The sequence below is a fragment of the Paroedura picta genome, chromosome 5 (assembly GCF_049243985.1).
Source record: "Paroedura picta isolate Pp20150507F chromosome 5, Ppicta_v3.0, whole genome shotgun sequence".
NCBI classification, from domain to species: domain Eukaryota; kingdom Metazoa; phylum Chordata; class Lepidosauria; order Squamata; family Gekkonidae; genus Paroedura; species Paroedura picta.
In genome coordinates this window covers 100,546,511-100,574,004 of record NC_135373.1, presented here as the reverse complement: position 1 = coordinate 100,574,004, position 27,494 = coordinate 100,546,511, and the positions used below count along the sequence as shown (strand labels likewise).

Here is a 27,494-nt window from a genome sequence, read left to right as displayed (position 1 = left end):
CACAATACAAAACAAAACAATATACAAACTGAATTTCTAATATGATCTTCACATTGTTTTTCAGCCCGCTCCTGAGTTCCAGATTTGTTGTGTGGCTGCAGGAACTGCGAATGAATTTGTACCTCATTGTCCTGCTTGGGTCTATTCAATGTTTTTTAGGATTGTGCAACTAGTCTCCCCAAAGCAGCTTTGAAGATATGCCACTGTGATTCTACAAGAGCTATACACAAAGTATGAAAGAAAAGAGAGGTGAAGACTGTGTGACTATCCACCCCACTGAACTGGGACCAATTGTTAGAGTGTGGAAATGATGTCATCTTCCCTCCCAATCCCACAGTTCCAGTTCAAACACCACCCCTGCCCCCCTACACCAGAAGCAGTTGTTTTAATACTAACAAAACATCAGGGAATCTGAAAAGCTTTATCCTTTGCTCACCTGGATATATTTATGTACCTAAAACATTTCTGTGCTACCTTTCCACTCATATAGAGCCCCAAAGTGGGAATTATCAAAGAGGTATCAAGAACCTTACTTACAACCAATTCACTCATGTATCGTCTTCCAGCAAGTGCTCAGAAGAGAACAAGTGAACACCTTTCAAGATTCTAACAACGCCACACAAACAATGCAGAATAAAGTCATTGGCTGTTGATTTCCAGCCTACACTGGAAATACCAAGAAATCGATATAAAGGTGTGCTTGTATCAAATTCAATGCCATAGGTAGATAAAATTTTTCTCCATAATGCCAGCAATTTAATCAAAGAGATGGTGCCCTAATACTCAGAGGACTTCAGTGGGTGCTCTACTGCTGGCATAGCCAACTCTTTGTTGATGGGGGGAGTTCTCTACTACCTAAAGTGAAACAGGTTACTTGTACCCCTTGCCTAAGCAGCTTAAACAAACACACCCACCTTTCAAAACCCACCACCTCTCCTGAAGAACTGTAAAACCTGGCATTCTGAAAAAGTTTAATCACCCCCTCCCCCATACATACCTTCCCAAAGAACTTAGAGAAATATTTTGTCCTCATGTTTACACCTAGAGGCAGATTCTGCTGCAAGACAGTGGGTTTCACAGCCAAGGAGGGATTAAAAACATAAGACTTTCGCCTCCAACCCCAAACACCCTAAGCAGCGCATTATACTGTACAATATTATTTCTCAAGATATTGAATGAGTACACACACACAGGGGCAACAATTAGCTGCTTTTAGAAAGGAGGGCCAGCAGAGAACAAAGAGGGTCAAAATAAAGACAGGAAGCCGGACATTAGTTAAATGTCAGTTCTCATTTAATATTTTTATAATCTTGTTTTGCGACATTGACCACATAAATCATCTACATAAATAGATGCTGTACAGTCTCTGAAACCATGATCAGTACAAAAATAAAGCTGCACATTGCGTCAATTAGAACTCGCTCTGGCCCACTCATTTGCATCACGATCTCTGTTTGCAGCAGACACTCACTCACAAAAAGGCATTAAAACTTTTTTTTTGACATTTTGTTTGGAATCTCTTTGCTCCTTCACACCCTCCCCCTCCCCAAATACATTCAGTAAGTCTGTACAAAAAAAGAAAAAGAAAAAAAAATCCTAGAAGCTCATTCTGTGCAAAGGAAGCATTCATGTGCAAAGACAACTTGGACAACCATGCCCAGAAGATACCAACTCAGAGATCATGCCAATAAGAAGAAAAATTAAAAAGCAACACCCCAAATACGTTTCTTTCTTCCACTCATCACAAGGATTCGGCCCAATTCCACTCCCAAAGAAAACAATAACCCAAAATCAAACAGTTAATTCAGACTGGAGTCTTCACCAAACAAGCAGTGCAAACAGGAAAGGAGGGAAGACCACAGTTCAGCTCCCTCAGCGGTAGATACTTGGCACTAAATAAGTCTTCTTCACAAAACAATTATAATGCCCCATTTTGATTTTTTTACTAAATCCTGAATATCATGGTATTTCCCTACTTATAGAACAGCCCACTCCCCCCTTTAGCAGTCAAAGAATACAACAGTCCTTAAGAAACACCTGATGCACTTTTTCCATCTGACCCAAGAGCATCTTAGCCCCACATCCCTAAAATGGTATTAAAGTGCAATTTGACTAGGGAAAAGGGGGCATTCTGAAAAGATGCAATGTGTATCTATGGAAAAGATGCTTGACGTTGTACCTTGACCAAGGCCAGAGGGATTTGTATCAGAAACAAGTTATTGCTAATGCAATGAGCTTGCTGCTGAGGAGGAGGAGAGCAGGCTTCTTTTCTGGCATTGACTACCATTCTCTTCTCGAAACCTATGGCATTATCCAAATACCGTGGCTTTCAGGAAGAGGACTTGAGAATAGCATTCAATTCTAGAAAAGAAGTCTGCTCTATTTCTTCTCAATGGCAAACCCATTGTGCAGCTAGCCTAAAAGTAAAAGGCTAAGTGCACACCGGGAAAAAGAAGAGTGACAGAGCAAACTGTAGCCTGAAACAGCTACCCCGCTGTCTTGCCCAGTGGCTGTTGCTAAAGAGAGAGAGAAAAAAAGCATCTGATATTTGTATCCATACATTTTAAACCAGGTGTGGATTAGTGCAAATATGCAAGAGGTGGCTAGCCAAATGCAAAGCCAGCCTACACCACCAGGACCACAGGCACGTGCAATCACTGGCACAGCGGTGGTGATGGGTTGGAGCTGCACCGTCACTTTTTGTGTTCCACCATTCTCTAACAGTGTCAACGTAGCCTTAGAAGTGCTTTGGCCCAAACAAGGTTAATATTAAAAAAAAAGAAAAAACCCACCCTCAGGTAGATGGTATTTTTAAGTTCTATGAGCTTTGATGCCACCTCTACATTGCCCTCCTCCTTCCCCAAGAATGCTGGTTCCATTCCCCTGGCCCACCTGTTACTTCCCCAAACCAGCAATCACAACATTTAGGAAGTTACATTTTCTCCCCTTTTCTATAGGAAATTTCTAGGTAGGCAAGTAACGTTTGTCTTCTTGCAAGCAAGAGTCCAGATTCCGATTCTGGTGATCATTTTGTTTCTGGACCATTTTCTGTCTCGGAGAACTTGTGCTGTGTTCCTACACTTTCAGACATCACAGGAGAAAGAGAAGGGCAGCCTTTTCCAAGGGAAGAAAGCTTCCATCTTGTCTCTTTATGGACGCTGTTGCCACCTTATCATCCTGCTACTTCTAAGAGGGACTATCGTTCGATACCTATTTTTTGATCCACCATTCGTTTTGGGTGAAGGCAGATGCATTCCTGAAGTGTTAACATGACCAGGTAATGAAAAATAGGAAAGCCAGCTCTTCAAAAGAGAGCGGGCTCTTTCCTATGGACCAAGACTCACATTGAGATAACGTGCTTGGAGCATACTCCAGAGCGTATGCAGGAAATTCTTCCAACCTACACTGCTCCACATGGCACCTTCAAGGCTGCAATCCTATGGATCTTTACCTAGGAGTAAGTCCCACTGAACACAGGGGGACTTATTTCTGAGTGAACACACATAGGACTGGGCTGCATATTATACAAGAGAAAGATTCCCCTGTCCCTTTTTATTATTTTCCCCCTGTACTTGTTCATTGTTCTGCTCCGTAAAGCTTAAAGCCAGTGCTTCTTCTAAGAGCATTCATAAAGCATTTAATAATCCCAAATTCTCTCTGATACAAGTTACTAAAGAATGCTATACACATACAGCATTCGTACGCTCACAGTGCAACCATAAGCTGTTTTACCCTTCCAAGTCCATTAAAGTCATGCAATAACATGCGTGCATTTCCTCTCCTTATGTACACCTATTTTATGCCAAGAGATGCCCAGCTCCTTGGCAAAGCCAACTGTTACTGAGCCAACACAAAAGTCACAGAAAGAACTGCTCAACATTTTTGCAAACATTACTTAGTTATTTTGGAGAACACTGGGTTTGAACTAATCACTTCAGCATAATATCATAAGTACAGTTGTGCTTGGGAGCTGCAGCTCTGAAAGCCTGAAATATTACCTGCATAACGACATCCGAAAACAATGCAACCCACCTCTGAAAGTGTAACAAGGGAATGATTAGAAATGGAAAGAGATTAATTCAATCCTGTAGCAGTTTAGAGTCAGGAAGAATCTTCTTCCCAAATCCTATCCCATGACCAAAGGGCACTTTCCATGTGATCAAAGCTTGTTCAACTGTTTAATTTTATGCTGGACAAATTTACTAATCATATACAGGCACACTAATACGAGAGCAGAGGTTTGGTCAGAAATACCTCTACCCTTTGACCACTCTACTGCTGTCAGGATATGTTCGCTGCATGTGGAACACGCTATATTTTAAAGAACTGAAACAACTTAAAAAGACTAAACAGGTTTACTCGCTCACTGACCTTAGTGCCTCCTGACCATGCAGTCTTCCCTTAGCAATGCATATTGGCTAACAGTAATTGGGTTTTTTTTTAAAATTAAAAAAATCCCAATAAAGTCTTTGCTTCGTGTGATGTCAACTAATCTAAAACTTTACTTGTAACTTAAGAAAACATTAGCAGCAAATCCAAAGGCAACCCCCAGTTAAGCACTCACACACACGTTTGCTCCTAAACCTGGAGCTTACTACTGTAGGGTTATCAAAATTCTCTAAAGTGCCCCAGTAAAGTGATTGCTATCAACTAACATTTGTACTTTCTCCTGGAGTCACCACAAGGCTCGTTCCAGAAACTTTCACGGTACTTTAAAATACAGTTTATTCATTCTTCCATTCCTAAGTTAAGCATAAACACTTCTATTTAGAACAGATTCCTAGAAAACACATGGGGGAAATGGCCAGCATAGGGGTTCTTCTCATAATTAAAACATTGCTATGGTAACATTAACTGAAAAAGGCGAGGGCCATTAAAAACAATCAGGGCAGAACAGTGGCAAATCAAGAACTCTATATACGCACACTAAGCAGGGGGTGGAAATTACAACGGCAGCGGCTTTCAAGCCTCCTGCAAGGTGACACATTGAAGATGCCACCCCTAGGGCTGCTGTCCTTTTTCTGGCAATTTAATAGCCCTGTGAAACTCCAACAGGCACTACTTCTCCCAGTGCCAAGATACAGTGAGGCGAGCAGCTGCATATGTTGAGCTGCCATCATACAGTTATTAAAAGATTCAGGTGGGTAGCCGTGTTGGTCTGCAGCAGCAGAACAATGTCCTTTAAGAACAACGTTTTCTCAAGAGATAAGCGTTAATGTTCGTGCAAAACTTTCTTGGCCTTAAAGGTGCCACTAGGCACAAACTTTGTGCAGTCGCTACAGGTATAAGTACCTGAACCAAGGAAGCAAGAAACACAGAAGCAGTCTTCTAGGGCAGTGGTCTCCAACCTTTCCAAACACAGGATTCACCTTTAATCACCAGGCAGCCGCATGGAGGCCATCAAATGGCAAGTATGTCACAGGAAATCCTGTCACAGAGCCACATGGCAGGATGAGGTGGTTGTGACTTCACTGGTGGGGAAGACAGCTCCACCAGGTGCACACTAAGTGATGGCAGCAGCTGTGGCTGGGCCCCAGAAAACAGAGACAAGACAAGACAGCTGTGTCTGCTCATTTTGCCAACAACCCAGAGGAAAAAAAATATTGTGAGCATTTATGAAAATGGACAGGTGAAGTTTTTGATGGCAGGGAGGCTGATAACCTCCCACTAAGCTTGGAGTAGGACATATATTTCTCCAGGCTGCTGACACCCCTAATGTGAACCTGCCTGTGTTAATGGGAACCTTCTCCACCACAAATGCCTCTTGCTTTGCCATCCTTCTAGTGTCCATGCGAACAGGCAAGGGGCATGGCCCCTTTGCTACCTTTGCTTCTTCATGCATGGCCATTAGCAGGTGGTCCTTCTAGAAAGCAGCAGCAAAAAGTAAAACAAAAAAAAAGGCTCATGGTCCACCTGAGAATCTCAAACCTTGGCAGAAGACCACATACTATTCACCTTAGTAAAATAAATATTTTAAAATGTAGCATTGTTGCATTGCTGGGGAAAGTGCTTTCTTGGACCTATTCACACTCTGCAGTTCCCCAGCCTACCTCTGAATAACTGCATGTTACTACATAAATCCTACTGCATACATCAACCATATCAGTGGTGGTAACTACTCCATTTAACTGGATATTATTACAGTCTTCCACTGTTGTATATATGTGCTGATAGGCACAAGGTATTAGCCGATGGGTCTGCTCTTCTATTCATACTGTTTTGACAATAGCATTGTGATCAGGGTTGAGTTCTAACGTTCCCTGGATTAGCCCCATCAAGGGTGAAGATGAGTGCTGGAATCTCCTTCAGTATTGAACTCTAACTGCACCCTACCTTTCAGCATAATTCACCAACATTTTAAAGTAGAGGAAAAGAGGTTCTATACAACACGTATTTTTACTAAGAAGACACACCTGCAGGAACACAGACCTGTATTGTAAAAGCTCTTAGGAAGAGGACATTTCACACTTTAAAAACAAAAACAAAACACTCATACCCATTCTTAGGTGTTCTGCTGGAAGGAAGATTTTTGGTTGGTTGGTTGGTTTACATTTCAGCAGGACTCAGTGCCACGTGTGCATCACAGCCCTAATTTCAAGCAAGGCAAACTGTGATGTGCCACTCTTCCTACCCACATTGCTTCCTCTTATTCATTCTTATTCCTCACAGACATTTGTACGGTTCTAATCACTTGGTAGGAGGTGTCAGCCCTGTAGTGATGCATAGGAAAAAAATATAGCTGGAAAGTTTCAAATAAGGACAGAGCTTAGTAACAAAAACTATTTTGAAAGTTTAAAACTAAAAAAAAGAGAGAGAGACGAGCAGTTTCGACTTTGTTAACTGCCAGGGTTTTCGCTATGAAGACACAGAAAATTTATTCTGGAAAAGAAGTCTGGGGATAGAATGAGTTCACACGTACCCACCAGAGCTGAGCAGCTTTATCAGTAGCACTGCAAGATCACAGAATTCTCAGGATGGTCATTAAACTACTTGCTCCCACGATTCCATGGGAAGCTGGCCAGAAAACTTTTACTGTAAATTCTACTATGGACTTTAGAAGACATAAAACCACATCTGAAATCAGGTGACAAAATAAAGCGTGTTGATTTTCACATGTTCACTGCTGTGTGTCAGGTAGAAAGATCTAGGAAAACCAAGTCTATTCCCTTTCTAAAATGGAATATATTAGAAATCTTAGCCACAGTGAGATTTCTTTGCCCCAGAAACATTTATAATGAAGGTGAGGGGGGGATTTACAACATTTGGAGCATCATACTCTGCGGTTGTGGCATGAGGTCTTCGTCAATCATACTCTTCCCACTGAACTGGCTTCTGATTCATTGCCAACTTCTCAGATGGCCCCTGTAACCTACGCTTTTAACAGCAGGAACTACTGTGATCCAGAGAAGCATTTCCAGCATTGTCCCCTACTATCTCCTCCAGAAGAAGCAGCTGCAGAATCTTTCACAAGTGTTTTGCCCTTGAAAAGGAATCTGACATTTTGAAAGTGAGGCCATTTATTCATTCCAGAGAAGTGGCCTGATGTGTTACACATACCCATAACCGAAGCGAATGATCCCACAAAAGCTTAAAGAAGAACACTCTGATGTCTGCAGAGTAGGAAAAAACACTAGCCAATGAAACACAATTAATTTTACGACTCTAGCATTTTTGGGGGGGGGGGGTCCAGAACCTAATGAGACAATCCAAATGGTGCTTTTTAAATTTTAAAGTCTGCTATGTGTCTCTATTCTACCTTCTGAAAGCCTGTCCTTGTACCTATACTGGGCGGACTTGAACACGTAAAGCTGCGTTTATTTGGGTCAGACCATTAATCCATCTCACAAAGCATGCTCTCCTTTGACTGGCTGCCACTCCCCAAGATGTCATGCACAGAAAGGGCTCCCCCAAAACTTGCTCCCCCAGATCTTTTCACTGGAACTTTCAGATAACAGAACCCAGGACCTTCTGCCCACAAAGAATGTATCCCAAACCACTGAAGAACAATTCCGGTTTCCTTCCTTAAAGGAGCTTAACACCTGGCCACCTTCTCACGGCGCTAGCTTCGTGCAAGACACAGAACATCTACAAGTGAGGAATCCAGGCAACCAGGACATCCTGCTGTTCTGCAGCCTCTTCTTCCCCACCCATCCCACAATAGAACAAACCACTTTTAGCACAAAGAGCTGCAAATATCAGGATTTGCATCTTAGGACTTGGCGGTTCTCCCTTTCAGAGCACCAGGACAGGAGACAATCCACAGCAGGACTGTTGCTCTCTGAGAGCCATATGCAGTCTCCAAATCTGCTGTATTCAATGCTGGACTGTTTAAATGGATCTGCAGCCAAATTTTGCAAGGAAAAAAAAAGACTGCAAACAGGTTAGATTTATAATCTCCACATAATGTTACATTCCATTTTGGAAAGCTCCAGAAGAACAGAGTTTCAGTAAACATACACTTGGAGTGGGGGAGTTTAGTTTTTGTTGGCAAGAAGGCAGAGGTCAGTTAAACAAGTGGAACAAGTCAGAGGTGCATCCCAGCATCAAATGCTCCATTGGCTTCCTACTTCACTCCTAATCATTTTTACTTAGAAGCCAATCCCATTCATTTCAATAGGATTTGCCCCCAAGTACATATGGTTAGGATTACAGCCCTTGTTCCTAAATTCTTGTCTGCAATTTCCAGAAGAAGATACATTTTCTGAAGTTTTTGATTGTTTAAGTCAAGGGTAGTCAAACTGCGGCCCTCCAGATGTCCATGGACTACAATTCCCAGGAGCCCCCTGCCAGCGAATGCTGGCAGGGGGCTCCTGGGAATTGTAGTCCATGGACATCTGGAGGGCCACAGTTTGACTACCCCTGGTTTAAGTCAACTTAAAAAGCAGAAATACACTGGAACATAACTATACAGCTTGAGGATACAACTATTTAAAAATCATCCAAAGTCCAGCACAAGTCTCAAGGCATTGACGTGCATCACAAGGCTCCGTGGAACCACAAGCAGCTTCTCCCTGGCAAAGATTTTAGGACCTTCACCAAAAAAAGACAACATCACTTGGTATGAAATTAGGAGTAGCCAAGGCTTATGAATAACCACCAGCAGAATACCATCAATGAAAGCATATTCCTTCAAAGGTCCCTTCAAGGCAGAAATTCACAAGTTTCTCTGAATCACATTCTAGTACTGTCAATATTTCGGTGTCCTTACTCTACCAAGCAGGATGAATTGGCCAGTGTCCATTCCAGCCCATGGTTCATGTTTATGCTCTTCTGCCCCCACAAGAAATCTTTCAATCCTACCTCCCCAGTCTCATCCCCTAAGAAAAGCTGTGACTCAAATATATATGAAACAAATTTCATGAATAAAGAACTCCCTGTACAAATGAAATCCAACAGCAACATTCTCAGAAGCTCAAATATGTGCTGTTTCTTATTCATCCAGAGCTTGTTTTTTTTTTTTAAAGGAGAGATTCCTGATTGCCAAGACCTTTTCAGTTGTGTGCACACCTTAACACTATCACAATAACAGGAAGATATGTTCAAGCCTGACTGGCTGAAGCAGCAGCAGCCTAAGCACAACAATCTTCCAGTTATTTACACATGTAAAATTACACTCGCTGAACAACTTTATGAATCCAAAGATAACAGGTGAAAGATATGTAAGGCCACCATTCAGTAACTGCTAACACTAGTGGCGCAGCATTTAGATATCATTACGCCACTAGCTGACTGGTGGAAATTATATCTCCTTTCCTTTAGGATCATGTGTTGGTTTTCAGGCATGCACTATACAATTTTCTAATGCACATCCAATGCCCACAGGCCACAATGCTTTGGGGCTCCTCCACCATCCCACATATCAGTAAACATTACTAAATGGACCACCTCCACAAGCATTGTGCTCACAGAGAACCCATTCCACATCTAGTAATCAGGTACCATTCCTGGTTGTGGCAACTGGCACACTATAAACTCAGGCAAGGTCAAAAGCCCGTCCTGTCAAGACTCACCATAGAACCACGGCAAGCAAGTACAAGCACTAGGACAATCCAGAACAAACTCACTAGCTTGTGCACTGCAAGGGGCAAACAGGCAGTGGTAAGCACTGGCTAACAAACTGTTACTCTTCCAGGAAGCCATGATTTCCTACGAGTAGTTTGAAAAAAGTTGGTCTGCACACAGGACAAGTAGCAGCAACGCAGGTACACCTAGCAGGTGCGATACGGCTTTTTGCATTCCGGTTTAAAGGAAGCCATGAGTGGGGAAAGTACCCACGTAGGTGTTCCCACAAAGGGCACACACTAGCGGACCAGGGGCATCTATGCATCATCTTCCAAACTGCAGCACTTGCGGAAGCACTGTGGACACCTGTAGGCCATGCTGAGTACAGTACTGATAAGGGAGGAAGCATCGAGCAAGGGCCACTTGCCCGGAGCAGAAGGGTCCGCAGATCTCTCCGGGAAGGGAACGGACGAGGGAAGTAGTTTTACAAAGGAAAACATGGAAGAACACAGGGGTATCTGGCCTCTTTCCTATTTCTGGGCTCGCAACTTCTCATTTCAATTTTCAGTTCGCCATTATTGGTATAAGGTGTGGACATTCTTCTATAGAGCACTGCAAATAAACAACTTTGCCAGTGAAAAGAGCTTCAGTTTCCAAAATGCACAAAGTAGTAACAGACAAGTAATATATCTATATATTCTTTCTATATATATATATATCTATACCTATAGTAACAAATGAGGGGGGGAAACACATACAGGCACCCCCACACTGCCTTTTTTTGTTGTGGTTTTTGCGTACTTGAAAGAAGAGCAGGGGGGAAATTAAGTCAGTGAGGCATCAACAGTCAAAATCAAAATCCTCTGTAAACATCTGTGAAGGAAAATTTTCGGATTTTGTTACAGAATATACTTAAATCACCTGCCATGAGGAGGGGGGAAATCTGATTAGAAACATGGGGTGTGGGGAGATCCCCAAACACGGAAAAAGAGAAAACCACAAAATAAAAATGGCGTTTCAGAACTGGATGCTCCGATCTCGGAAGAAGCCCTCTGCCATTTGTGCTTCTCTGAAAGTCACGGTAATGGAGTTTGCTGTGATGTCCGTCACTGTCACTTCATTTGGGGGCAGGGCTGGGCTCCAGGAAAGAGAGCCTTCTGCCGTATCTGAGCCCACTGTGGGAGAGGAAGAAGACAGACAACAACATGTGAGAGCGGAGGGAAAAAACAAGGATGCCAAGGACTACGCTGAGACTTCTTTCCCTGCTCATGGGACACAGGAGACCAACCACTCCTAATTCAGTACATTCAACACCAAGGCAGGGATGGACAGGGAAGACAACAAGGGAAGAGAGCTGAAGAGGATGGAAGGCTGTACTGACCCTGCATGATCTGTAACAATGAATGCCACTTCAGAAAGTCCACCACATGGATGGACATAAATATAGCAGTCATGATCCAAGGAGTTACAGGTGCATAATATGCACTACAGCTGCCTACTAGGCCGACCTCTTGAAGAAGACAACAAAGAAGAATTGGTTCTTATATGCTGCTTTTCTCTACCAGAAGGAGACTCAAAGCGGCTTACAGTCGCCTTCCTTTTCCTTTCCCCACAACAGACATCCTGTGAGGTGGGTGAGGCTGAGAGAGCCCTGATATCACTGCTCGGTCAGAACAGCTCTATCAGTGCTGTAGTGAGCCCAAGGTCACCCAGCTGGCTGCATGTGGGGGAGTGCGGAATTAAACCTGGCTAATCAGATTAGAAGTCTTCACTCCTAACCACTACACCAGGCTGGCTCTCAAATATTTTGCCAGCTTGGTGTAGAGAGCAGTGTCTGGTTCTTTAGCGATGTCACAACTTTTCCCTCTTTACATGTTAACAGGATACAGTTGGCTAAGCGGCCCAGCCTTACCTTCTTTGCTGGCAGGTTGTGTGGCCTCGTCCCAGTCACTGGGGGTCTGCCGGTCCTCTAGTGCTATCGGTTCCTTAAGGAAGAACTCCCGGCGGCGATTCCGGTTCTCCAGGCTTGACATGCGGTTGAACTTCTTCCGTGAGAGGCGCAAGTACTTCTGGTTCTTGTTCTGCTTCCGAAGAGGGAAAGGCAGCACCCCTCCTCCCCCACTCTTCTCAGACAGCTCTGTCTGCCCTCCTTTGGTCCCTGTCAAGTTGTTTCCTGCTCCCCCAAACCTCCGTGACAGAGAAAAGCAGAGTTTCTCTTTCCCTTTGTGTGCACTCCTCAAGTCCATACTATACAGCCTCTGCAAACAGGGAGGGGGAAAAAAGCTTAGAAAGTCTGACATGTACCTGGGCACATACAAACACCTGCAGTGACTCCTGTCAGCCTCTTTCAAGGAAGGGGTGAGGAATCTGTTCATCCTGAGGGCCACAGCTAGATTTCCACCCACTTTTGAGGGCTCTGAGTAGAACAGTCATACTTCTGTTTCCATCATGGGAAACAGGAAGAGCCAACATCCAACTCTGAGCCCTCAAAATGAGTGGAAACCCAGAAATGGCCTCCTCAGCAGCCGTTCAGGTGCCCTTGAGGCATTTAAGAAGTTGCAGGAGTATCAGTCCATTACTGGATGCTGAGGTCAGCCCATTATTGGATGCTGCACTTCCAACATACTGTAAAGTATCCGAAGGACAGGATGACAGCTTCCTTTGGCCAGATATAAGCCTTGGACAATAATTTGCTCACCCTGATGTAAGGACTTGTTCAGTGGGATTTACAGCTCAGGATGAAAAATTAGTTTAAGGATTATTACCATAGAAGCAAAGCCCTTAATGGAGAATTGACACAAGCAGGTAAGTGCTGGTCTTAGCATATGCCAATATAGGAAAAGGAAGTCAAAGCTCTAGCCTCAAAGGGCCCACCAAGACAGAATTTAGTTCTAGAGAGAAATACACTGCTGTTCTTAAAGCTGTCTTCCAACGAGTGGCATGAGAGCCACTGTGAGGCATGGGAAAGGACATCAAACAATAGTTACCTGCAGCAAAAGGCGCTTCGGTTTGGGGCCTCTCTTCCTGCAACTGGAGGCACGCTCTCGTTCTTCCCTGCAAATACAGATGGCATCTAGAGATTTCATTTGTTAACACAGCACTGTATACTCACAAGGCCTTTCGGACACAAGAGCAGGTAGTAAAACCTACTATACAGGAAGGATACCTTCCTAACAATTCCTGTAGAGCTCAAGAGGTCCTTAACAGACAAATTAATACCATACCCTGTGAATGCTCACAGTCATTACAAGAAGCAAAAATCCCGGTATTTTAGGATGAAACCAAATCTTATGAGAAAACACAGTACCAACAATCCACATCAGCCTCCCCGCCCACACACTGTATCGCCCTAGGATGTGTAACTGGGAAGAAAGCATGACACAGCAGTGCCACCTTAATGTTTTCTCACAGTCCCACAAATGGCAGCCAAAAAACAGAAGCGGAGGTAGAGCACTACCAAGGCTTCATGGCCAACATTTTCCCAACTACGTATTAGTGGGAAGGTATGAGTTAGCCATGCCTGTACTCCTCCTCAGTAGCACATCACTTGAGCCTTAACATTCCCAAGCAGCTGGGAATGGGATCATTATGCCTGTCATGTGCAAGTCAGTGCATCCTGGGGACAAGCTAGCCTAAACTCCCAGATAGTTAATCTGTAGTGCAAGGGCCTCAAGGTAACCAAGAGCCTGCTCTATACAATAATTAGCATCACAAGTCATTCAGCCCTTGGCGAGGCAGGGGAGAGGTCTGTGTGCCAAAGGCAGCCCAACTACACCTGCTGGACGGATGCAAGATATTTTAACCTTTCCCAAAAGAGAAAAAGAGGAAACACTCTTACTTCTCTTCATAAGCCATCACCAGGCGAGGGTCAAGAATGTGATCCTCTGGCTCCCACGTGCTGTATCTAACAGAGAACATTAAAAGAAATCTATCATAAATAATTTCCGGTCAAGCGGGCCTCCGCTGGCATTGCCACAATTCAGGCACCTACTCCCACCTCAGTTGAAGAGCACAAGCCAGTCTGCATTGTTAATTTTTGCCCTTATGCCCTGGTCCCAAAATAATACACAAACACAACCAGCGGGTCCATCAAAAACCAACTTGGGACTGCAGCTAGCATGGCACACTAGAATTGGGGAGACTCAGGTTCAAATCCCTGCTCAGCCATGAACCTCATTGGGTAACCTTGGGCCGGTCACTGTTTCAAAGCCTAGCCTACCTCCCAGGGTCATGGCAAGGATAAAATGGAAGGGGGCAGAAGGAAACAATACACATCACCACACGCTCCTTGGAGGAAGAATAGGATTAAAATGTCATCATTAGAAATAGGCAGACGTTCTTATCCTCCCTGAACAACATCCAACCTACCATTCTATTCCTGGCCTTCACCTCTTCCAAACTGACTCCTCCTACAATTCACACATGGTTTGTGTGAAAACAAAGAGAGTATGTTGTTTTTCACATGCAAATCTGCTTTTTTACTGTGCAAACAGCCCCAAAATAAATGCCATACAGAGAATAGCAAGAGATTATTGCTACCATTTGTAGCCTCCTGCAGGTCACCACACTGTCAATCATGTAAGCTTTTTTGGTACACGTGTGATTATGACAGGGTGCATGCAGCATAAATGACCGAAATCACTCATCTTTGGCCCCTCTAAGATGTTTCTACAAAGCATAGCTGGGATTCCTCATCAAGAGACGGGCTCTTCCGATTCTGAACAGAAGGCTCTGTAAGATGAACCTATGATCTATTTGCCGAAAATAGGATTTTGACATTTAATTACGAGAGGGAGAAACAGCTTTCCATGTATCTTCAGAACCTACAAATTAGGAATTTGTTGGCAGAGTTTTAGAAAGAACACTAACAGAGTCTGAATGTTTATTATTGCATTTGAAGACCTATAAAAGGTCTTATTAGAAATACAACCTTGTATCTGATGTTCACAGGAAAAATAGAGGGGGGGGTGATCAGCAAACTGAGTTATGGCGAGGAGAATGCAATTGTATGTGAAGTGAATTCAAACGCATCAAAGATGCAATAATGTACAGAGATACTTGAGTCACTGAATTCTGAGGGCTTTGACCAGAACCACCACTTCCCATTCCCCCCCCCCAGCCTCCCTCTTACAATTATCACTGCAGACTCGCCCACCCCACTGGACCATCAGTAAGTGTTCTTATTGTTCTCCCCAATTTTCTATTGTTCCATAATGTTGTTATTGTTATTACTGTATTATTATAAACTGAATTCTTTGTATTGTTCCTGTTTGATGTAAACCGCCCTGAGCCTTTGGGGAAAGTGGTAAATAAATAAATAAAATAATAAATAAATAAATAGAATTGTGCATAGGACTGTACTGTTAATTATCACAACTAAGAAGGATTTCTGCAAGATACTTTTTTCGATAGTATTAAATATACATAGTTCTTTCAATGCACAGTAATACAGGCACTGGGTACAAGAAAGTATGTAAAAAGGGAATTACTAAGAAATTCTGAAAATGAATTAGCAGAGAATTAGAAACGGGGCAAAGACCATCTCTGGAAAGCAGCTTTGGTAAGCTGGGCATGCTGTGCTCAAATGTAAACACACAGCAATTATACAGCCCTTCCTCAGGAGGGAAAAGTCTGTGTAGATATTTACAGGCTCCGTTGTTAACTATATGCATTTTTAGAAGGAGTATTCTCAGAATGGGATACATGCACAGATACTGTCCATTCTTTAGGTGGGGAAAAAATCAAATCCTAAAAACAAAACAGATTACTTCTGCAGCAAAAATACTAAACCAGGACTTATAAGGGTGTTAGCTTATAATGTTTTGAAACTGACACACTTTTGTTTGAGCCTGGGGACAGAATAACAAACTCAGTATGGTTTGCCACATGGGAACGCCTCCGTGCTTGGGTGGAGATCGATGGGGCTAGCAAAAAGTCTCTTTTAATTACTTCTTTTCACAACTGGGAAAGTGTCTGCTATGAATCACTAACCTTAACAGTTTTATTCCCCCCAAGATTTTGTGAACAACTGAACCCAAAGAACTGATTTACTTTTCTAGCAAGGAATTACCATACTGCATATTTAGGATGTTATGATGCTGTTTACTAATTTGCTTAAGGTGACCAGACTTTAACATTGGTAAAGTGGGACACAATTGACCGGGGGGGGGGGTGTTCTTGATTAAAAATTTGGTCTATATGGAGCAACAAAAAGTTTCATAGAATGCATAGAATGCAAAAATAGTGTTGTAATATATTTTTTTACTTTCAACATAAGTACAATTTGCCAGGTACCCCCAGATGTCCCTCCAAAAGTGGGACAATCTGGTCACCTTAAATTTGCTACTAATTTACTTTCTCCTTATATCTGTATTCCTATGATCCCTGTTCCATTGTCTGAGGAAGTGTACACACACGCGAAAGCTCGGGTCTTGAGTTGGACTTGTATTTTGTTTTGCTCCTTCAGACCAACATGGCTATTGACTTGATCTTGTTTGAGCCTGTCGATCTTGGTTCAAGTACCACCCACACAGCACTGGACTCACTGGGCAGCCTGAGGCACATTCCCCTCTCAAAGCCTCAATGTTCCATCTACAAAATGGGAATTTCCTTCCCATGCCTTGCCTTGAGAATGAATGCATTTTTTTTACCTGCCCTGAGGCTTAGTGGATATTAGGCTTGATAGTTTTAGTGCAAACTCAAGCCCTGAAGTCAGTGGCTGGGAAGGGAACGGCTCTGCTTATGACTGCACTGCAAATAATATTAGTGACTGAAAAGAAGCTGTCCTTCATAGCCCACTCTCAGAAGAACATTATAAATAGCTACAGCCTCACTGTTATTAATTCTTCTGCAGCTTCCACTGCCCCTCGCCTCTGCCCTCTTGCTGGCATGCTCCCTCCCTCCTTTGCATTCCAGCCTCCTGTAGCAATAGTTACTCAAGCAAAAAACAAGAATCGAGCAAATGGTGGTTTTCTTTCTACCTTCCTGCTGCAGTGGATTTTGGCATCTGTTTTGGGCAGTGAATGAAAGGGAGAGTGAAAGATTCTCTTGGAGGAAGTGTGTGTGTGTGTGTGTGAGGGGGAAGGATAGGGAATTTATTAGATTTAAAAAAAAAAAACTCCCCTGTCCTATGGGTGTTGCCCATTCCTCTGCAGTTCAGCTTCTTGCTTGACTGCAGTGAGAAAACACTGCATATAGAAAAACAGTGCCGCTGTCGCCACACGCAGATACACATACGCCACACGCAAACACAGAGGCCAGACTGCAGCAGAACTGCAGACCACGCATTCTGGAAAATACGGGTCACGTGGTCTCCTCCCTCCTTCCCCCTCCCTCTCTGACTTCAAACCCAAGTTGTAAACAAGCTAGCAGCTGACTCAGAGCCATAACCCTTCAAATCCCTGGCTTCTAACGCTGCTGGGTGGGGCCTGCAGGAAGATTTTTTTGGAAAGGCACCCAGAAGGGTTGGTGGGGAGGAAAGAAAGAAAAGCAGAGGCCAAGTTGCTCTCCAGCCAGGGACCTTCTGCCTTCCTACCTTGAGTGAAGAAAGCAAAACAGGTGGGAAGAAAATCCAGCACAGTGAGCGCACACACCTCAGACAAGAGAAACCAAAACTGAAAAAAGCAAACTAAGAAATGGGTCTAAATCTAAGGGTAGCATGATAAGCTACAGTGTGCCTTTTCAAGGGTCTGGACAGAGGATGTAGTGGCAGGACACAAACAGAACATTACACAGTAAATCATTTCTGAAATGCAATCGGAGGTCCAGAGGGAAGCATTCTTAAGCAACACAAGCAGCGGCCTTCAGGAACAAGTCCTGTGTTATTGTGATATGCTTACGAAAGTAGGAAGGAAGGTGAGAGGTCTTACCTGTCATTTTAGAGGCTTTTAAATTAGCTCAAGGGGTGAGGGCCAAAGGGGGGATAAAATAGAGAAATGGATGGAAAGTATATCTCTTGCCGCTACATTTAAACTAGAACAGTATACCCTTCCTGAAACTAATAATGTGAGTCAGCATACCAGGCCTAAGAAGCAACAGTACAGAAGAGATCAAAATGAATCCGTCAAACCAAACCTTAACTGAAAACCATCTCATAGGAAATGCTTAGCTGATGAGCTGGACACTATCAGTTACTAAGCATGTACACACATTGGATAGAAATGTACAGTCCAGAAGGAAGACATTTCTGGCACGCAGGCTGAGAATAATACTGACTGTTTTACTCTTGCAGAACATTTCCTTACGGTTCCAGGGCTGCATTCAAAAATAACTGGCCTTTCAGTCCACCCCTGCATTCAAACATGCCACTCTAGCTACAGTGCAATGCATGTGGACAGAGGAATGCAGATAACCATATGGCTGCATTAGCAGGGACACGTTCTATACAGAGGCAGAAACCTGTAGCAATGACTTCATAGCTATATTAATCTTTTACCCTGTTATACATTGCAGAGACAGGGCACCACTGCTCCCTAATGAGACACAGCGGACTCCAGGGAGGGTGCTAAGTAGCTATAAACACACAGCTGCAATCTTGTGGATGTTTAAGCAATATCAGATGCCCCAGTGATGCTGCATGCAAGTTAAGCCCCTCTGTTCTTAAAAGAAAGAGGCAGGGCGAGACTGAGCCTCCGCCAGAGCAGGGAGAGCAGAAGACAACCTCCCCCACAGTTAAATATATACCAACAGGATGTTGTAGTTCTAAAACTACGCTACCAGAGTAATCGCAATGTATTTGGATAAAGGCTGAGAGGGGCCAAGATCAAATTCACTGGGATTAGTCTAGACAGATAAACTTTTTAAGGGGGAAAGACTCAGATTTAAATGCCTGGAGTTTCAGAAGGGAAAAAACCTCCTGCTTCTCGACTAATCACTTTTCTACAACACCTTGAGGACAAGTACTTCAAGAGAAGAGTTGGGCAAGCAGAGGGTATTAGCTGAACACAGTTAACCTTTGGGCCAGGAAGGGAGGGAAGAGATACATAAAACAGTGTTCTTTTGAGCTCTGGGACCAACAGAAAATGGAACAGATCATCCACCACAAACGTGCTTGCAAATATACCCCAAAACTTACTTGGGAGGCCATCCTTTCCATTTCACCAGGTATTCCACTTTACCCTACAGAAAGAAGAGGGAAGAAAGAAAAACAAGATGAATGACTGACGGCACCTTAGAGCAGGATGGTGAAACAGCTGGGTCAGTAGGTGTGCCCCCAAAGCCAACCACATAGCCCATGCACTTCCTTGTGGAGACTTCCCCCCCCCCCATGAGCTAAGCCTCGACATCCAGGCTGCAGACCTGCTCATTGACTCGCCAGAACCTTCTGCAAATACCCTCAAGGGAATTATCTGCATGCACATCTCTGACTAGAAGGAATGATCAGAAATAAGAGTAATCCTTTGGACTATTCTAAGAAAGCCTCTCTGTTTAAAAGCTGGCTCAATATTTCCTGCTCTCCTTTTCCTCCATGTTCCACAAGTCCTTGGAGCCAGAAACAAGTTGAGCTCTCACAGCATGAGCGAATCTGATAAAAGCCACTAGCTACATAGAACATGACTATGAAGTCTCTAAGCAAGTGACTGAGCTATAGGAATGGCTCTTGCGCATGTCGGTCAGACCTGCCCAGGGAGTGTGGATGGTTACCAGGGGAAATGCAAATATATACCTCCCCTGGGCCAGAATATGAAGTGCCAACCTGGTCCCACCTCCCCACCTAGTCAGCTTAAGACTGGCAGTCCAAAGCCTCCAACAGCATGACCAGAAGGTCACTTCACTTCCAACAAGCCAGTAATATTAGGGAATGTGTGCTGTTAACACTAGAAAGAGGCAACACTACAATGTGGTTCTGCAATGGCACCTTCCAAAGCAATGCAAAGGACTGTGCAGATACAACCAAGAGAGACTGGACACAACAGTCAACAGCATCCTTGTAAGTCAACAGTAGTTACTGCTTAAGATGAAATGTTATGGCAGCTAAACCATTATAATTAGCTAGTGCATTTTTAAAGAGTGATCTCTTCATGGATGGAAAGGTTTACATTTCTAAAATTAGGGAAAGGTTGCCTTGTATGGTGCAGAGGATCTTGGGACAGTCATAAATGTTGGACTGCACCCTCCCCCACCCCCCGCCGATAGAATTTTACATTGCAGGGAAACCTGAGTCACCAGACTGAAAGCTCAGTGTTCCTCTTCCAATGTCCATGCTGCAGTACAAGCTCCTTTGCAAAGAGACAGTTACGTTTTCCACCGCAAACGATGGATCCCTGGCCTCTATATTATCATTATGCAGCCCCTCCAAGCCTCAAAAGGCAAATGAAGCCACTCAAGCTGGTGGCCTAAATAAGGTCAGCAAACCCCCAACATTAGACACTGGAAGGAAACATGGCTCTCCCAGGGTCCAACAAAAGCGCAGTAATGCCCTTGGTGCCTCCACTGGTCTCAAGTAGCCTCTAATATAGGGGTAGTCAACCTGTGGTCCTCCAGATGTCCATGGACTACAAATCCCATGAGCCCCTGACAGCATTTGGTGGCAGGGGCTCATGGGAATTGTAGTCCATGGACATCTGGAGGACCACAGGTTGACTACCCCTGCTACACAGGAGCCAAATCTTTCTTTTCCACCGGCACTATGGTGACTTGAAGGAGCGGGAACACGGGAAGCGGGAAAGAGTTCCAGCAGAGGGACAGGAGCTTTTAGAGTTCCACGTCCATCAATTTTGACTGGCACACCTGACTCCTTCCGCTTACCCCTTATGAGCAGCAACCTCTGGAGCATCACTTCCACTTCGAGAGGTCGAGGCAGCTTGCCAGTGATCTTGACTGCCCCAAGACCACCACATCGATGCAATTCAAGGATCTCGCCTGGGGAGGTCATGCCACATTTGGACCCCCCCACCCAGCCCTGATCCCCACCACGTGGCCTCGTAGTGACGATCTGCGCCTTGCCAGCCTCATTGGGAGCATGACAGCCAACCTTGCACGTGCCCGCAAGGGCTCGAGGTTGACAGGGGAGCCGCTGCCGCCCCCTGCCGGCGGGAAGATGCTACGACCCACCACGCCCCCTACTCGCACCACGGCGTGGGGTTGGGGGCTCCAGGAGGAGGGGAGGCTTCTGGCAGCATCAGGGGGGGGATGGAGAAGGGGCAGCGAGCGCCTCCCGACTTCCCCCCCGCAGGGCGCAGTGCTGCCCATGGGACTCCTGCTCGGGGCCCCGGGCGAAGGGCTCAGGGAAAGTGCAGGGGTGGGGTGGGGTGGGGTGGGGTGGTCGTCCCCCTCCCCGGCCCATCTCTGCTTGTAGCCCGGGAGAGCAGCCGCGAGCGAGGTCGCCAACCGAACCCACCTTCCTTACGCGCTTCTTCCGGATGCTCTCCACCGCAAACACCTGCTCCCCGATAGCGGAAAGCTCCATACAGGGAGAAGTGAGGAGGCGGCTGTTCCCAGGCTCCGTGCGGGGTCCGTCGACGTGCCGCGGACTCTTGGGCGCTTTTTTTTTTTTTTTAAGCTCCTGCTGCTGTTCTCGCAACGCGCGCGGGGACTTACTCCCGCTGCCGTCCACACGCCCGCCCGGCCCCCTCGCGCGCTCAATCACGCCGCCTCCAACGTTCCATTTTAGAACCTGCGCAACGTTTTCCCAGGCGCGCGCGAGCCCCCGCCCCCTTCGCGCGAGCGCCTGTCAGGCCCCGAGCGCACGAGGGCCGCGCCGAAACCTGGTCGGCCAGCTCCGCCCACCAGCAACCTGCCCGGCGCGAGGCTCCCGGACCGCAAGCCCTCGCCGGGGCCCGGGGGGAAGGAGTGCGTCATCAAAAAAGAGCCCGGCCGTTCGAGCGGCGCGCGGAGCATGGGGGGCCCCCTCGGTCCCCGCGTGGCGCAGCATACAGGGCGGCCCGGCTGGGGGGAAGCGGCCCTTGGGGGCGAGGAAGCGCGCAGGGCCCCGGCAGGCCGCGCACGAGGAGGGCTTGGCAGCGCGGAAGAGGAGAGGGCGGGGAGGCCGCCCGGGCCAGGGCTTGTCTTCCCCTCCGGCCACGGCAGGCGGGCTGCGGCCTCCCGGCCGCCCCTCCCCTGCTGCTACGGGGCTTCGAAGGAGGCGACTTCCAGGCCCCCTGAACTGGTGAACGCTAAGCTTTCCCGGTGGGACGGAATAGCAGGCAGAAACTCATCAGGGGACGCGCGTCCCGTCTCTAGTGGCGAGCCTGCACGTTCTGCATTTCCCCGTTCTCGGCCGTCAGGTGCTGCCTCCACTGGGCACCTCAGAGGACCAGAAGGGGTAGAAATAACGCAGCGGCGAAGCGCCATGACCGTGCCGGAGCGCCCGGCTGCAAAGGGGACGTGTCTCCATGGGGGGAGGGGGCTGGACGTCTCCGGCCCCTTGCGCTGTTTATGCCGGGCCCGGGGCGGGGCCCCTGCCGCCTGCCATGTCCCCATTGGTCCGTTCTCTCTCCAAGTCCAGCCTCCCTGTCATTTTTGTTGGGCCGCCGCTTGTAGTTGTTTCCTTCCTGGCTCAATGGCTCATTACGCCGGTTTTAATTGAGAAATGCGCGCGGCCCTGCAGGTCCGCTCAGCCGCAGGTGGTTCTCCGCGCACTGGCGGGGCGCCGGCGTTTGCGGTGGGGGCTTCAGGGGAAATGCTCCCCCCCCAGGATAATTTGCTCGAATTCGGGAAAAGGGCATACGGGGAACGGGGAAGCTGCTCCCCCTGCTCTCCCGGGAATATTGCCAGAATTGGAGGCTACAGCGGCAGAAGGCGGCCCCAGCGGAGCCGCTCTTGCCTCTGACGGGCGGTGGGGGGAGCCGTGATGGTTCAGCATTGCACAGGGATGCGTTGGTGAGAGCGGTGAATTGTTCATGCAGCGTATGTATGCTGCGCTGCCTTATGACAGCCTTAGCCTTGAATTAACAGGGTTGCAGTGAGCTGCAGTGCTATTTTGCAGGTGCTTTTGGAGAGTCTGTGTATGAGAGAGAGAGAGAGAGAGAGACTCCTAGTAGGATTGCCATCCTCCAGGTGGTGGCTGAAGATCTACGATGATGACATCAGTTCATCTGGAGAAAAACGGCCACTTGGAAGGTGGGATCTGTGGCATTACACCCCTGTGAAGCCCCTCTCCTCCCCAAACTCCTCCTTCTTCAGTCTGTACCCCCCCCCATCTCTGGGTGTTTCCCAAGCTGGAGTTGGCAACCCTAACTCCAAGACCCCATCAGGATCAGTAGCCTGCTAACAGTCTGTCTGGAGCTGTAGAAAAGAGTAAGAGTACCTGAAAGATTAACATAGCAGGGTAGGAGCAGTGACTCTCAAAAACTCTCAAAAGCCCTGCCACAAATTCCTTTAGTCTTTACGGTGTTCCTGGATGCTTGCTCTTTTCTACTCCCCCTCGTAGGCAAGGATCTCTGAGCTGAGTTCCCCTCCCTCGGTGGAGTCTGGCTCTCATTTGTCTGGATGGCTACACAGTCAGTATAGCACTAAGCCTAGACACAAGCACAGGGCTCCAGGATCCATAGCACACCTGGGCAGATAAAAACAATGCTCTCTTGATAAAGGAAAACAGTTTGTCCATGCTTGAGGGTATGGTATTTACTCATTACGGTTTATACCAGAACAGTAGGAGGGGACAAAAATTTAAAGTTTCATAGTGAAATTTATGAGCAAAATTAGAACTAAAATCTAAGTTGCTGAGAGCAAAACAAAAACCACTTGGCCCATTAAAATGTTTTAAACAAAAACAAATAAGAAAACTTTATCTGGGTTTTTAAAAACTCATTTCTCAAAAAGCAAACCCTGCTAGCTTTGCAAACTGCATATGCTATCAAACAATTGAGCTACAGATTTTATTAATTTCTGGAGATTCATCAGACAGTAGTTTATTAACGATAACTGTTTAATACAGTTTGCTCCAACTCTTGCTTCACCAAAGGATGGATGAACTTAGCTTGGGCCTCAGCATAGGAAGGGCAGCTCAGAAAAACATGTTTCTGTGGCAGAGTGGGACTTTGAACCTGTGTCAGTAAGATCCTAGTCTGATGCTCTAAGCAAAACCCTTGCTTCTACTTGGGAGAGAGAAGATCACTCTGCATAGGCACTCCTGAAGTGGCAGGGTCTTTGTTAGCAACCTATTAATGGAAAATCCATTGGAACAATAATACAACGTATTAAGCTGTGTACAACACAACATAGGATACGTCAACCGGATACTCTGGACTGGTTGCAGCAGCATTCAGAGAGGAAGGCATCTTACCAAAACTGAGGAACCTCTCTGCAGATGTCTAGATTGAAAGCACCCCAAGAAATCATTGTGCTGAAGCTGCTGGTGACTTCCATTGTTTCCTTCATGTTGTAAAGAGCGGTCCTGGCAGGTGTTCAAAGCTGCAGTCTTGAAGCTATTTGCATTGAACAACTGCAGTCCTAAACCAAACTCAGGGATAAAGAAATTGGTGGATTCTTGGATGGACACCAGATGGCACTCTTGATGTTCACAAGGGTCTTTGTCCATCCGAACTCAGGTGTTCTTTACCAACTGGAGTCTCCTAGCTGAGGGGGAGCCCTATGTCGAATACATATAACAGTAGTCGACTTGTGATGCTATCATAGATTGCCTCGCATTACAGTACTAAATTGGGGAAATGCAGCCACAACAAATTTAATACCTATATGAAATGTATTTTTATCCTAACACTTTCCCCAAGTGTACATCCATGATTCCTGTGGACTGTGAAGAACACAGTGAGCCCTGTAAGATGCATGAGGCTGTGACAGGCTGCTTTGATGTGGCAAGGCTTCTCCATGTTTCAATGCAATGTTGTGTGCATTGGCAAAACAGCTGCTGTGCAGAATTTTCTTGGCATTTTCCTCTGTCTTTGCCTCCTCAGGGGTGTGATTGGTACAACTGCCATGGCAACTTGCTGTCTCCCCCCCCCTTTTGTCCACATGTGCCCAATCGTACTGTAATGATAGAAGGTGGAAATATGCAATAGGTTGTTATAGTTCTACAGCATAAACAAACAGTATCCCTCCAGCAATCTTGCAACATCCCCTCCCCATTCCTTACCAGGCAATTAGGAGATAAAACTGCCCATATTTTATTCCTTATATGTTTGCAAAAAAAAAAGGACAGGATACTTTTATTTTTTTAAGAAGAAAACAGTTCATAGGAGTTATAATTTGAAATGGAATCAGATAGATATTGGTAGACTATTAAAGTATTTGTGTGCAACAACAGATACCTTTCTTTTAAAAGGCCCCAAATTATATGGTGGCATGTCAGGAATAAAATAGGTGTAAAAATGGCACTCATAAGACGCTGAGAAAATGCTACCAATTAGAGAGAAATCTTTGGGGCAGGAAAACATGTGCGGCTCCTACACAGCATGCTAACAGAGCGAAGTGTGTCTGGAACGGCGGTGTATTCAGCACAATTAAAATCTGAAAAGAGGATAATGAAAACCCTGTGTCATGCGGATTCACCAAAAAAGAAAAGTAGTCCATTTTGGAAGCCAAGGCAGCGAAAAGCCTCTGATGGAAGCAAACAGAATGACTGGCATATAGTCACCTAGCATGCTTCATGGTTGTGGCACAGAAGTTATTTGAACCTGGATCTCCCAAATTCTGGTCCAGCACTCCACAGTGGGACAACTATGACAAAGAAAAAAAACCCCTCAAATTAGCTTACAAAAAGGTGAGGGGTCTTTAAATGCTGGAGATTTTTGCCAGCATGGTTCGGATTGGCTACTGGAGATTTGATTGACTGTGCAGACTTTCTAAAAACATTGCTTTGGCAGGGTCTACATAATCTAATCATCTTTTCCTTCCCTCTCACAGAAATTATACAAATCACATGCAATATCCAGATTATAACTTTCCCTGGCTGGCTAGGGATCATTATCAAGAGAATAGAAAGGCCAATCCAAGGTGCGGTAATGAACTAATCAAATTGCAGGGTAATCTAAATACTATCCACTTGTATCTAGGGTAATCTAAAAAAATTTTTTTTTAATTCCGTTTTTATTGTTATTTGTTCTTATAGAAAGCATTTACAGAAAAGCAAAAGACAAAAACAGAAAAGCAAAAAACAAAAAAAGCGACCAGCTGATAAGTGTCATCGATACACGTATATCATACTTGATGTAGTCTGATATTATCTCAAGAGATATATAGTCAGTTCCCATTACATATTGGTCCTACTCTAACAGTTACTGCTGTCTTTCTTAAGAAAGTCCAAATAATCACTCCACTGTTCATCATATTCTTCCGGAGATCTCTTCTTAACCATGTTGGTGAGTCTTGCCATTTTTGCTAAGTCCGCTAATTTATCAAGCCATGTAGAAATAGTTGGAGTCTCAGTCGCCTTCCAGTGCTTCGCCCACACCAACCGTGCCACCGTAGTTAGGGTAATCTAAAATTGATTATAATTTCCCAGTTTGTAACCAGACACTGGAGAGGACTCAAATATAATTGTTTATTTAGATGTATAAACCATCCTCTCTGCTAGAACAGACTCTTCCAGATTTACTATGTTTAGCTCCCATTGTGGGTGCTGGGATATGCAGCCACTCCCTTGAGGAGATCTATGCTTGATTTACTCTCGGCTGGCACCCTTCCTGCAGGGGGGTGGCTGTTCCCAAGGAGCCAGTTCTTCAGTCCACTAGTTACTATCTCAAAGGAGTTGCACATTATTGACCAAAGTAGTAAAGATGCTCATCCAGGACCCAACTGATTTGGTGTCTGCAAGGCTGTTAATCCAGCCATTCTCTGAATGACCAGCCAGGGTCCCATTTGGGAATCCAATTTTGATACCCAAATGGGGTAAGTTGCCTGGTGTGCCAGCACCCAGTGAAGATTCTAAAAAGTGGCAGAACTTTATTTGGAATAAAGGGGACTTGAGACAGCAAAACTCCAAGAAGTCTAACTTGATTGTTACATTAGCTTTTTATACATTTCCATGAACCACATTTCATCGTATATGCATACGTCACATCAGACATGTGCAAACGGCCTTCGTGATGCAAGTTTAATTTATATTTTTAACAAGCTGATGTTGCAAATATACCTACCATTACCAGCCTGTTGTCTTAACCTTTCAACAGAGGCTTTTGAGTTCCCCTTCTGTCCCTGCTCTCCAGCTGTCTTCCTTGTACCACATCCTCTTTCACTGAATCTTGTGATGCCTGTGGCTGGAAATAGCTTCCTTCAATGCCAGCACCACACAATAATATGTGGACTTTTGAGATCAGGAATACGCCATTAGGCTAGTTAGCTTTTGTTGTCTTGAAATGGCAAGGGCTTCAGCCTTATTCGTTTGGTCCTCTCCATCACAGTACAAAGATCTTCACTGCAATTTTGAATGTAAGCATTGGTTATGCAAGAAAATATTTTTAAATATTATGTCAAATTAAAAAGGAATTCTGTTAAATAGGGCTTCCGCCTGAAAATACTGAAGATTGAAGTTAGGTATGACCATACTCCCTGACATTTTGTGACTGACTCCACCTCCTGTGGCAGCCATTTTA

At 45.2% G+C, this 27,494-nt stretch overlaps 1 protein-coding gene across 2 annotated transcripts; it reads right to left on the bottom strand.

The window, feature by feature from the left end:
* Positions 1 to 1,271: 1,271 nt before the first annotated feature.
* Positions 1,272 to 22,314, bottom strand: CBX7 (chromobox 7). Of its 2 annotated transcripts, XM_077339469.1 has the most exons (6): positions 21,341 to 22,314; positions 19,076 to 19,119; positions 13,841 to 13,906; positions 12,990 to 13,056; positions 11,915 to 12,260; positions 1,272 to 11,177 (listed from the first exon to the last, which is right to left on the bottom strand). In XM_077339469.1, exons 1-6 carry the CDS (start codon positions 21,407 to 21,409, stop codon positions 11,020 to 11,022), a joined length of 750 nt encoding a protein of 249 aa, XP_077195584.1. In that variant the 5' UTR covers positions 21,410 to 22,314; the 3' UTR covers positions 1,272 to 11,019. The 2 variants fall into 2 exon arrangements, with proteins under 2 accessions (XP_077195584.1, XP_077195585.1); XM_077339470.1 differs by lacking the exon at positions 13,841 to 13,906 and having other exon boundaries at positions 21,341 to 22,313.
* Positions 22,315 to 27,494: the final 5,180 nt, after the last annotated feature.

Coding starts and splice junctions, on each gene's coding strand:
- CBX7 (XM_077339469.1), bottom strand. CDS start 21,409: ATGGAGCTTTCCGCTATCGGGGAGCAGGTGTTTGCGGTGGAGAGCATC. Junction 13,057..13,840: donor GTGATGGCTTATGAAGAGAA/GTAAGAGTGTTT, acceptor CTGTATTTGCAG/GGAAGAACGAGAGCGTGCCT. Junction 11,178..11,914: donor ACAACCTGCCAGCAAAGAAG/GTAAGGCTGGGC, acceptor CCTCTCCCACAG/TGGGCTCAGATACGGCAGAA.